The sequence below is a fragment of the Oryx dammah genome, unplaced genomic scaffold (genome assembly GCF_014754425.2).
Source record: "Oryx dammah isolate SB20612 unplaced genomic scaffold, SCBI_Odam_1.1 HiC_scaffold_18, whole genome shotgun sequence".
NCBI classification, from domain to species: Eukaryota; Metazoa; Chordata; class Mammalia; order Artiodactyla; family Bovidae; genus Oryx; species Oryx dammah.
In genome coordinates, this window is record NW_024070202.1 from 44,083,843 (window position 1) to 44,097,087 (window position 13,245).

Sequence of the window (13,245 nt, forward strand, 5' to 3'; positions counted from 1 at the left end):
ACGTAAAATCAGAAGATATACTCACTGGGTTCATTTGCTAGTACAAATGATTCAGGAGTTCTTTCAGGTAGGGGAGGAGGCGAATCTTCACTAACATCAACATCTATATTAAATACATAAAATTTAGACAAATTATGAACTTGTTAGAAATGTTAACTCATTTAAAAATGAACTTGTTATCTAAACAAAATGAGAGCTTTTTTGACATTCTTAAAGATCACTGTCACAAGTATCTAGAGAACCAGTCTTTAAAAGTGCAAAAAATAAAACAAGATATCCTTATCACTAGAGTCATTATCAAAAAGAATGAGGAAGCTTACTGAGCAAAACCCTCCATCATTGTTGCACAGAGGAAATGTCAGTGATTCTCCTGACACCCTCTAGGCATCAACCACACTGTCCTCTGAGTTTGAAGGCATCTCCAACACAGAAGCCAGCAAGCAAGTGCCTTTTCTACTGGGCTTGCTGATGATCCTTTCACGAACTATAATCAACTGCTTAACTCCTTTTATGAGTTTTGCCATACTGTGGACCATATAAATATATATTTAAATCCCACTCATTTTCAACTTAATGATGTACTTTAGTCATGTTTTAAATAAATATTCATGACTAAAATAGATTGATAGTGCTAGTTATTTTTCTAATACACAAAATATAACCATTATAAATTTTAGGGCAAGAGAGGGGACTTATGTATACCTATGGCTGATCCATGTTAATGTATGGTAGAAACTAACATAATATTGACAAGCAATTATCCTCCAATTAAAAATAATTTATAAAAAGGGTCCAGTAAAATGATTCACATGGAAAAAAATTTTTTGCAATGTTCATTTATTTAGTGCCTAAAATCTTGTGAACAGTGCATATGACCATACTTTGAAGATACATTTCTGTGTATCCCTAACCCTTAAAAATATTAACAATTGTGCTATGATACTTTGCTGTTTTACATTTGACAGGACATGCATTAAAAAGAGAGTGAAAATCAAGAAAAGCCTTTTCAATTTTCAACATGCATGAGGCCAGGTATGATTACTCTGGTCCTTCCTACATTTATTTAACTGAAGCCAAAGAAAATAAGGCCCCTTGGATTCTCCTGAGAAAAGTTCCAGTCCAGTACTTTATATATATATATATATATATATATATATATATATATATATATGTATATATCAGTACTGTAACTGTTTCTTGCATAAAAGTTAAAGCAAGTAAAAGAATTATCCACCTTGCCTGGCAGTAACAGTCTGGAGTATTAATCCTATTTCCCCTTGTCCCTTTGTTACTAACAGCTCACAGTGAAGAGATGGGTACTGGAAGGAAGGAATGCACAGTCTTGGCATTGTGGTGTCATTTCATAATTAAATGAACAAATCAGGAAGTAGTCTGGTTGTTTACATCAAGTATCAAGTATATTTTGGAAACTCTATACCTCTTCTGTTGTAACAGTCCTCATTTTTAAGACTTTATTTTCTAACTGTATACTTGGCTTCTCAATTGCATGTTTCTCCTTGGATCTTTGAATTGCCTTTTCTGTGTAATAAAATTCTGTTTCAGATGTTAGCTAACCAGAGATGCACATTTTCATAGGCTTTTGTAAATAATAGCACTTTATGGGAGCCTAGTGTAGCCGTGTTTGAGAAATCTTTCAGGAAGCCTGAGTCAATATTAAAATCAGAATTCACAGCCAGGAATTTGTTTTCAGGCAATAACTTATGCAAAAGGTTGTTTCAGGCATCAAAATTATTCTATAACAAATTTTAAAACAAGCAAACATATAATCTAATCCTGGTACCAATGGTTCATCTACACGGTAAAGAATGAATAACATTAAAATTTAAGACTGCTTGAGGGACTTCCCCAGCAGTTCAGTGGTTTAGAATCCACACTTCCACTGCAGGATATAGAAGTTCAAGTCCTGGTCAGGGAACTAAGATCCCAGTACAGTATGATCAAAACAAACAAAAAAATAACTGCCTGTAGTTATGTTGCAACACAGAATGATCTACAGGAAAATCTTTAATGCCAAAGTCATTTAAGCATAGTTTTGGTCACACTGCACTGCCTTATACACTAAAACAAACAAAAAAACCAAAAATGACAATTTCTTGTCCAGGCATTTTCTTGTGTAGCTATAACCTAGCAGTTATTTTTCAAATCCTGAAGTTGAGGGAAAAAATATTAACAATTTTAAATTATGCCAAACTGTTATAATATTATGGCAACCAGTATCTTCTAAGGATCCCTCAAATGCAGAAGAATCAAGACCTAGCTTAATTCTTAGTAAACTTAAGAAACTAGCTTAGACTCTCATCTATTCTATCAGATACATCCCCAAAATAAAGGAAATGATAAATAAAGAATGTTTAAGATGAGGAAAACAGGAACCACAGTATGGGTGAACTTATCAGGTCAGAATTAGAAACAGTCATCTTTCATGTTCACAGTACTAATTTTGCCCACACATAATAAATAGCAGTCTGTATGTGTCACTACCAAAGTTCATGGACAAGTAAAAGACCATTGATAATCTATCAGTAAATAGCTTTTGTGTTTATATATTGGCTCTCAACTTTATGGTCTGTTTAGGATAGCAATCATGGTAATTTTTATCAGATTAAACAGGAGTTTCAAGACCCAGTAATACATCGTGGAACTTAGGGCATATGTTATCTTGAGATGCTTAGATTGCTTAAAGAGTCATTAATTCAACAATAGTAGCACTGATGACTAGATATGGAAACATCCCATTTTTTTACTGACTGAATTAAACTTCCCAGGCTTCCCTGGTGGCTCAGAGGTTAAAGCGTCTGCCTGCAATGCGGGAGACCTGGGTTCGATCCCTGGATCGGGAAGATCCTCTGGAGAAGGAAATGGCAACCCACTCCAGTATTCCTGCCTGGAGAATCCCATGGACGGAGGAGCCTGGTGGGCTACAGTCCACGGGGTCGCAAAGAGTCGGACACGACTGAGCGACTTCACTTTCACCTTTCACTTTCATTCTGTTAAGCAGTTGCAATACTGCTCCTTGGTTAAACTCATTATTGAAAGGAGCCTTTACTAAGAACAATTTTAAAAAGGTATGTCGTAGTTAAAAGATCATAAAAGATAATGAAATAGATTATCTGTTATGTTTTTGTTGTTTAGTTACTAAGTCATGTCCAACTCTTTGCGGACTGTAGCCCACTCCTCTGTCGATAGAATCTTTCAGGCAAGAATACAGGAGTGGGTTGCCATTTCTTTCTCCTGAGGATCTTCCCAACCCGGGGATAGAATCCTCATTTCCTGCACTGATAGGCTGATTCTTTACCACTGAGCCAACTGGGAATCCTTTACTCTCTGTAACATACATGGGTGAAATTAAATAGCCAATATGTCAGTGTCACTTTAAGTAACTCTACCTTCTCTAAATTATTTCCAACTATTCAATCATAGAAACTTTGACCCATTTATACTAACAATTGTAAGATATAGGAAGAGAAAGTTTTCAGTTACAACAACTGAAATATTTTGGAAACACAAAGTCTGGTAATGCAATGTGATCAAACTAAGGTAACAATAAAAATAAAATAAAACTAAGGTAACAAAAATTGTTGTTTACTGTTCAGTTGCTAAGTCATGTTTGACTCTTTTGTGACCCCATGGACTGTAGCCCACCAGGGTCCTCTGTCCATGGGATTTCTCAGGCAAGAACACTAGAGTGGGTTGCTATTTCCTTCTCCAAGAGATCTTCCTGACGCAAGAATTAAACCCACGTCTCCTGAACTGACAGGCTGATTCTTTACCACTGAGCCACCAGGAAAGCCAATGGTAGAGGCTTACTTAAAAATTAGCATAAAAAATAATTGAATTTTGCTGTATGTTCCGGAGTAATGTGTGGAATAAAACATAATGAATTATATAACAAAACTGCTTAGAACAGTGACTGACTGGCACAGAGTAAAAATTTTTAAGTGCAGATACTATTATTATTACCTTTTTCAGCACCTGAATGTATTGTTCCCGCTATATCATGTCTAGCAATGGACATTGGTAATACTTTCCTTGTAGAAATGCTGCTAGTGGCAGCAGAAACAGTGGCACTTGCTGTTGAAATACTGGTTTTATTCTTGGTCACAGTACCATCAGAGTTCCTTTCATCTGAGTCAGAGTCATCAGAGTGAAGAGGATTAGTAAAACTGAGGGGTGCTCTGAATAGAGGGGAACTCTCATGATGATCTGCAAGATCATGGGTTTCAACTTGTATTGTGGGGCTTGGTGTTGAACTCACAGTTTTCATTGTTTGACAGTGGATGTCTGAGGATTTGCCTTCAGATGAATCAGGCATGGGTAGAGTGTTCTCAGGTCCACGAAATGACCACGTTAAATGTCCTTTTCCGTCAAGAGGTAAGTGGTCTGGCCTTGGAGGTGTGTCTGAGTTCTTCTGTGGTGCTTCTGGTAGAATAATCGGATCTTTATTTGACTGTGTTGCATTGCAGTCCACACAGGAATTCTGGGAAATGTCATCAACTTTTAGATCTCTTGAACTCAATTCCTGTGACTTAGAGATTTTATCAACTGTACCCGGTGAAGCCGAAGCTGATTTAATTTTAATAGCGTGTCCCCTATTTAAGAGTGTGTTCCCATCAAAACTTCTTGGTCCTTCTTGAAGAGGAACCTTCTTAATCTCAAAACTTAAATTTCGCTCCAATTTTTTATCTATCTGTTCAATAGTTGATTCATTTTTCCCTGTAAGTTCTGTTGATTTATTATAGTTTCTGTTGAGGTCTGTTGAAGGTTGTTCTGATGAAACCATGTGCAACACTGGCTTTGGATGGTATCTGTCATTGTCCTGCCACACAGTAGTGACTGTTGGAAAAGCTGAAGGGGGAGAAGGTGTCAAGATGGGGGGCACTGGGTGAGGCTCTGGAGGCTGCAGTATTTCTTCCTTAGCATCCCCTTCTACAAGGCAACTGGAAAACATGAAAAAAAGGTATTATAAGAATGTTCATCCTTTTAAAAAATAAGTTGATAGGTAAGTTATGTAGCTAAGCCTCTTATGTTAAAAGTCAACAAATAAAGTCTGTGGTTATGAATAAAAAATTAAAACTTGCCCAACTAAGAAAATCAAATATTTAACAAGGTAGTAATATATGAACATTGTTTCAAGAAGTCAAATAATATTAAGAATTTTAATAAAAAATCAGCAGTTCCCTCCCAGCCCTCCAGTTACCCTGAAACATCAAGTTTCAACTTTCTTTTTTTTTTCAATTAAACAAAATTATTTAATTGAAGGATAACCACTTTACAATATTGTATTGGTTTCTGCCATACATCAACATGAAACACCCATAGGTATACGTAAGTCCCCTCCCTCTTGAATTTCCCTCCCACCTCTCATTCCATGCCACCCCTCTAGGTTGTCACAGAGCCCCAGTTTGAGTTCCCTGAGTCATACAGCAAATTCCCACTGGCTATCCACTTTACATACGGTAGTGTATTACATGCTATTCTCTCCATTTCTCCCTCCCTAAAGTTTCAACTTTTTAAAAACTGCCGTTTTTAAGAATTACATCCATATTTCAAAGTATTATAAAATGCACAAACTTATTCTGGATCTTTCTATTTCACACATACTTTACTGTCTTCCAGCTATGTAAATGTCTTCTCCATCTTCCTAAGATTACTAATGTTTGGCTAGTTCAGTCTTATGACTAAAGCTATCATTCATAGCAATGATAGCATCATTTCCTATTTTTTCTTACATAACTCTTGTTTTTCCCTAATAATTACCTTGGGTTTCCTATATATTATCAGTAATTCAGTCCTTGAAATTTTCCTGCAGATTTGAACACCTCCTCTCAACTGGTCAATAACCACCAAGAGAGGCCAATAACTGGCCACATAACCATCAATACCACAGACATCCGTCTTAGAAACCTTGATCTTCCCACTTCAGTTTGGACCACTGGGCCCAGAGGCCACCACAGAGCAGACGATCCTGCTTCCCAGATCCCATCTTCCTTTTTCGAGGTACACACACTTGATTTAGTGGGTTACACCCTCCAACTGCTTCTTAAAAACTATAAAAAGGAAACAACTTTCCCGAGACCTACATAATTATTATATTTTCAAGGTTACTGACTTTTGGAAAAGGAATATAATTCTAGACTAGATATAACTTTCCTTCAGAATTTTATATCAGAATTATGATTCCTGTTTCTTTGAATGTGAGCTGTTTTTTCTCCCTCTTGGAGCTTTCAGGTTCTCTCTTTCTCTCTCTTTTTTTAAAAAGAAAAAAAAAACCTTTGATGTTCTATAATCTCATGCATGCTTAACTGCTCAGTAGTGTCTGACTCTGCAATCCAATGGACTGCAGCCCCCCCGGCTCCTCTACCAATGGGGATTCCCCAGGCAAGAATACTGGAGTGGGTTGCCATGCCCTCCTCCAGGGGATCTTCCCTACACAGGCATCAAACCTGGGTCTCCTGCATTGCAGGTGGATTCTTTACCCTCTGAGCCACCAGGGAAGCCCACAATCTCACGGTGTTAACTTTTCAAAATCCATTGTATTACAGTTTTTAATCCGTTATATTGAGAACTCTCTATACAAACATTTACGTTAATACTAGGGACTTCTTTGCTCATTTATTCCCTTACAGTCTCCTTCCAGACTATGGCTAGGTTTAGTTATTGTTACTACTATTACTATGTGACATACTTCCCAGTTTGATTCTCTAATATCTTTTCTCCACATTTTCTCTTTTTCTTCATTTTCTTGGGAAATTTCCTTATCTTTGAGCCTTCCTTAATTAAAATTAAATTTTAATTTTAAAAACTTATGCTATTATTTTTAATTTCCAAGAGTATCTTCTTTGTTATGATCTGGCTCCCTGGTTCTTATTTCATGGTTGTAGTATTAAGTACTGAGAAAACAGACAGGCCTCTCCCACCATTGTGTGTTTTTTCTATTTCATCCATATCCCCTTTTCCCCTGCTTATTTGGATATGTCTTTCATGTTAGAATCTTTATCAAATGTCTGATAATTCCTGGCTCTATTCATTTTAAATCTACAATTTAAATATTTATAAACCAGAATCATATGACTGACTAAATCTAATACAACAAACGAGCCTTCTTCTCCAATAACTCTAATATAATCTACACAACAGATTAACTTGCTTACTGCAGCCATACTAAAAAACAAAGTATACTTTTTTTAAAAAAAATAAGTCTTATGCTATTTGAATTTTATTTTCAGTTAGCAAAGTATTCTTTGTGGAACACAACAAAATTCTGCCAATTTACTCTGCTGCTGCTAAGTCACTTCAGTCATGTCCAACTCTGTGCGACCCCATAGACGGCAGCCCACCAGGCTCCCCTGTCCCTGGGATTCTCCAGGCAAGAACACCAGAGTGGGTTGCCATTTCCTTCTCCAATGCATGAAAGTGAAAAGTGAAAGTGAAGTCGCTCAGTTGTGTCCAACTCTTAGCGACCCCATGGACTGCAGCCTACCAGGCTCTTCCGCCCATGGGATTTGCCAGGCAAGAGTACTGGAGTGGGGTGCCATTGCCTTCTCCGAATTTATTCTACTGCATGAATAAGAAAGATGACCTAAGTGTGTTACACAAATCACACACACATAAAAATTTGAGTATATATCCCCAAATAAAACCCTGATGTAAGCTGAATGAACATTTTTCTGTTAACACTCATTTAGTACTTTTAAAAATTACCTTTTTGTTTGTTGAAGAAAAACAGGAGTCAAAGTTTTAAAAAAGGTATATGAGAAGGGTTTAAAATTCAGAACACTCTATTCATTCTCCTTCAAAATTAGGAAGAGGCTACCACTATTTGTTGTTGGAGATAGATGACCATATAAATCACAAATATCAGTGCACAGTTTGGGGACCTCTACCTTGGCTCACTCTCAAAATCCAAATGAAAAGATTTTAGTGTAGCAAAACAGTGTTTCTTAATTTCCTTTAAGGTCATTACAGTGTTTTTAAGACTGAAGAACTGATATGGGAGACAAAAAAGTTAGAGAACTGGCAATCTCTATAGGTTTAAACTGGCTACCTTCCACAGCAAATACAAAAATGAAAATCAAACAAGAACTGCTGAGAAGTGCTAGTGGGCAGTTGACACCCTGAGCATTTAAACACTGACGCCTAAAACCATCTGTATAGGCTTCCCGATATTCCTTAGAGAAGCATGCAAAAGAATTCTAGAGACTATAATATATAATAACAATTATATCTTTTTCTTACTTATAATAAGCTTTTACGTTTGTAAAGAAGGATCTCATAAAGTACAGTAACTCAATGAGAAGACACAATCATAGTTGCCTCACCCAACTTTAGTCAACTACTATCAAGTTTTAAGGGGAAAAAAATTGGTGAATCCTATACAACAAAGTTCTACTTTGAGGAAGTTCAAGCTGTTTGGGCAGATCTATGCTCAGGATAAGAAACAGTAAAGTCATCCCAACAGTGTTATTACAAATCTTCCACTGTGCCTCCTTTTAATTCAGTAACTCAATCTTAACTCCACATTGTAAAGAAAAAAACAACATTTGGTGAAAAACAAGTATGTTCCATGTCCTATACGTAGCATTTTCATATACTTCATTTCATTTACTCCTCAGGAAAATACTTAAAAAGAAACCAACAAACCAACCAAACAAACACAAAACAAAAAATCAAATAAATTAAGTGACTTACAACTTCAAAGCTTATAAGCAGCTGAAAAGGATTTGAAACAAAATCATTTTGACTACATATATTCTTTCCAAACTACCATCTACCTGACCTAGCACTAACCTGAAAGAAATGGGAGAGAAAAAGGGTAACAGGAATATATATTTTTATCTATTATAAATGAGCACTTGGTATGAAAGTAAGATAATCTAGAGATAAATTAACTCATCTTTGCTAATAATATTATTTAACGTCTTCATATAACTTCAACATGCAAATAATCTGACACTCATTACTTGTTATTAGAAAACTGAAGTAAATCTTTAGCTAAAATTTTAGTTGTGCCATATCAAAAGATGAGCTATAATCAATTCATGATTATGTTCACTGTTCTGGTATACTACTGAAAATTTATCTAAATTGAAAATAATTTTTTATAGTATACCATTAAAAGATCAGCTGCCATACATATGCTACATTCTAAACAAAAGAATGATAAGAGAAGTTATTAAAAAAAAAACTTAGTAATATTCAGATTTTTGTTGTTGTTTTAGTAACAGTAAGTAAAAGATAAGTATCCTTTCAAACAAAATATGACATACAATACCTGCGGGTCCTTGGTGGTTTTGGAGGGGGGGAATCTTGTTTGTCATGATCTATGGAGCTGATCATATTTTCAGTGTTAACTTCATTCTGCCAAGGGGAAAAAAAGCTTCGTTAAGGTTAAGGGAAAAATAATTTTCCTTCCTCATGTTTCAGATAAACTTTTTTACTGGGCTTTTGAATTTTTAAAGCAATGTTAATTTTGCTAGATAATAAAATAGGCATTATATCTTCTATATTTAAGAATGAAAAGCCAGATTCAATGAGAAAAATATTAAAAAAAAAAGTCCATCTCCAGTTACTAAAAAAGTCAATCGTATACAGCAGCATTTCAACATACTTCAAATGCTCCTGCAAAGAAACAGATGTTTCAAGAAAATGAAGATCAAAGATCTTTTTTTTTAAGGCATCACTACCACTAGATTTGTAACATGCAGATGTTGGAGGAGGGGGAACCACAAAGTAAGTCTTATGTCCTAAACTCCTTGGAGACATATATTGCTACCTACTATTTTTAAACAGGTCCTGAAACGAACTTTAATCATTCATTGTTCCACCATCCTTCTGTCAACATAGAATGCCTACTCCATTAGGGTACACAACCCCTATATCACTGCCTAACCAAATGGACCCAAAAAAGGCAGGCAGAGCCTCCAGGGATATACTTGGTTCTTGCTGGTGGCATGGACCAGTGAAGTCATTAAAACGGATGATCCAGAGTTAGTACAGCTTTAGGTTGTATTTAGTTGTGATTGTGAATAGAGATGTGAAATTATTATATAAAACATTGCCTTGAATTAGTTTATAGCTTCAGAAAGTACCTCATTTTAGGCTGTGTTAATTCTGGGCCAGAAGACAAGAATGATTTTCACTCTTGCCTACATCTTAGATAATTTTAGAAAACAAACAACAAACAAACATCTTTCTAGATACTATAATCAACTAAAAAGTCAGTCACTCAGTTGTGTCTGTCTCTTTGTGACCCTATGAACTGTGTCAACTAAAAACTCTGAAACTGTAGTTTGCTTTTTTTTTTAATCAAATGAACCTCTTCCATGTCCATCATGGCATCTTCTTTATATAACAGTTTCTTGCCAATGTCCTTTTTTACTAAGTATTCCCAACAAAAGGAATCAGAGACTTTAACTCTACAGCAAATTTTAGTGTATCCATCTCCTAATATCAGATGCATCTGAAGTGTCTTACACATCTTACTGTGTATCTTGTTCTAATCAAAACAAGAGTTACATTATGAGATGAAAGTTTTCACCCTTCATTAGCTACCTCTCAAATTGGAGGCTTCTGTTTTAGGAATATCTGCTATAGATAGGGTGACCATACAATTTATTGTCCAAATTAGGACTTGTACACCTAGACGAGTATAAACTGGTTTTGCTTCAAGTAAATCAGGACTTTTCATTACACTTTTAGACCCTCGACTATCACCAGACTTTAGACTCTGCGTCATAAAGATTCCTCTAATATGGTAGTGATTCATTTGCTTATTATTTCTATTAAAAAATCATACACCCAAAATAACACTCAATATTTTTGTACCAAAATCTAATAAATATTCTCAGGAAGTAGGTTAAATAACTGTTTCTAACCTACAAAAACATAGCAATTTGTAATAATTAAAACATAAATAGCCTCATGTCATGTCAAGTCAGGTTTTGCTGCCAAATACCAAACACACACACACAAACACACCAACCGTACGTTTTCCTTGCATTTTCAATTTCAGAACAGCAAGCATTGGAAAGGATACAAAAATGCAAAGGACATGTCCCCTAACTTTAAGAATTATATAACCATCCAACAAAAAAGTGAAAGGGTAGTAAATCATAAAGTGGTAAAATCTGTACACTGAAGCTAGGAAATCAGAGAAAGGAAATGTTATAGATGAGAATATTAAGGATATAGTTGGGAAAATAAGAAGCTGAAAATATGAATGTACCATGCAGAATGGCATTAAGGGGTAGATAAGACATTGACAAGAATAGAGGCATGAGGTATAGAACAGGTGGGACTGGAACAGGAAGAGAAAGTAAGGATATTTGCAGGCAAATGACTATATGTGACAAAGGAAAGAAGGTGCCATTAAAGACTCCTTATTCTGGGTGAAAAAGTGCCATTAACAAAAAAGGACAAAAGAGGAAAAGACCTTCTAGGGGAAGTCAGATTTTGAGCCTGTTGAATTTCCAATAATTAAAGGAATCAATGTGGCAATGCAGAAATGCAACTCAAGAGAGCCACTGCCCACACTGCAAGAACACAACCTCCTACTCACTGGACTTAAGAACGGAACAATGTTCTTGGATTCCTAGTTTATACCTACAATAATGTTTGCTGTACTTTTGTATCTTCTGATCCTCTTATATATACACCTTTTGTCGCCACATTTGTCCTAATGTATACTGCTCTCTTTGGCTGCTTTTATTACCAGTTAAAACAATCACCAACTTTTGAAGTTGAAAGGTATTTTAGAAATTAAAGAATCTACCAGAGATTAGGTTCTAGTGTACTGTTTGTTTCAAGCAGAGATTACTAAAATTACTTTTAAAAAACTTCTGACCACCTTCAACCATTTCATTAAAGTTATTTTATGTATTAATATTTCCACATAACAGAACTGTATCAAGGGCCACAAAAAAAAAAAAAATAGAACCTAGTAATCAAATACTTAAAGATGACACCACTCTTATGGCAGAAAGAGAAGAACTAAAGAGCCTCTTGATGAAAGTGAAAGAGGAGGGTAAAAAAGTTGGCTTAAAACTCAACATTCAGAAAACTAAGATCACGGCATTCAGTCCCATTGTTTCATGGCAAATAGATGGGGAGACAGTGGAAACAGTGAGAGACTTTATGTTTTGGGGCTCCAAAATCACTGAAGCCATGAAATTAAAAGACGTTTGCTCTTTGGAAGAAAAGCTATGACCAACCTAGATAGCATATTGAAAAGCAGAGACATTACTTTGCCAACAAAGGTCTGTCTAGTCAAGAGTATGGTTTTTTCAGTAAGTCATGTATGGATGTGAGAGCTGGGTTATAAAGAAAGCTGAGTGCTGAACAATTGATGCTTTTGAACTATGGTGTTGGAGAAGACTCTCGAGAGTCCGAGATCCAACCAGTCCATCCTAAAGGAAATCAGTCTTGAATATTCACTGGAAGGACTGATGCTGAAGCTGAAACTCCAAATACTTTGGCCACCTGATGAGAAGAACCGGCTCGTTGGAAAAGACTCTGATGCTGGGAAAGACTGAAGGCAGGAGGAGACACAGGATGAGATGGTTGGCTGGCATCACCGACTTGATGGACATGAGTTTGAGTAAACTCCAGGAGCTGGTGATGGACAGGGAGGCCTGGCGTGCTGCAGTCCATGGGTTGCAAAGAGTTGGACATGACTGAGCGACTGAACTGAACTGAACTAAGGATGTATTATCAGTTGCATGACAAAGTAAATACTAAACTAAGGTGCTTAAAAAAAAACACACATGTGAGGAAAAAATTCAGAATTCAATAATATCATTCCTAAAATATACAACATAAACATAACAAGGATCATAACACAAATTAACAATAATTGTTAACACTGTAACAACGATGTTGTTACTCAATAATCCTAAAACTGAAAATTCTGGCATAAACTGATGGTACTATCTTTTACATACAAGAAAAAAGGCATGTATGCATACCTTAGAGATACTGCTTACTGAGGTATTTCTATATCCCAAGTCCATGCTACTGAATCTGAAAATAAATTTTCTCTTTAGATCTCCTACTCTTGGAAGTGATTTTAGTTGTAGTTGTATAGTCTCTAATAAATACTATTTATTAAAGAGTCATATTGTTGACTAGCATTTCAAACTAATATCTCTACAAAAATAATTCCAGAACATAGAGCTTTAAGAGTTTTTTTTTTAATTCCTCAACTTCCATATTAAGTAGTTAGAGAAA

At 35.7% G+C, this 13,245-nt stretch overlaps 1 protein-coding gene across 1 annotated transcript in view; it reads right to left on the reverse strand.

The window, feature by feature from the left end:
* The window catches only part of PTPN12 (protein tyrosine phosphatase non-receptor type 12), an 85,522-nt gene that overhangs the window by 5,612 nt on the left and 66,665 nt on the right, over window positions 1-13,245 (reverse strand). Inside the window, exons 12-14 of the mRNA XM_040260753.1 lie at window positions 9,293-9,378; window positions 3,982-4,958; window positions 26-103 (exon numbers count right to left, since the gene is read on the reverse strand). Coding sequence (XP_040116687.1) covers window positions 26-103; window positions 3,982-4,958; window positions 9,293-9,378 — 1,141 coding nt within the window. The remainder of the gene's footprint in view (window positions 1-25; window positions 104-3,981; window positions 4,959-9,292; window positions 9,379-13,245) is intronic.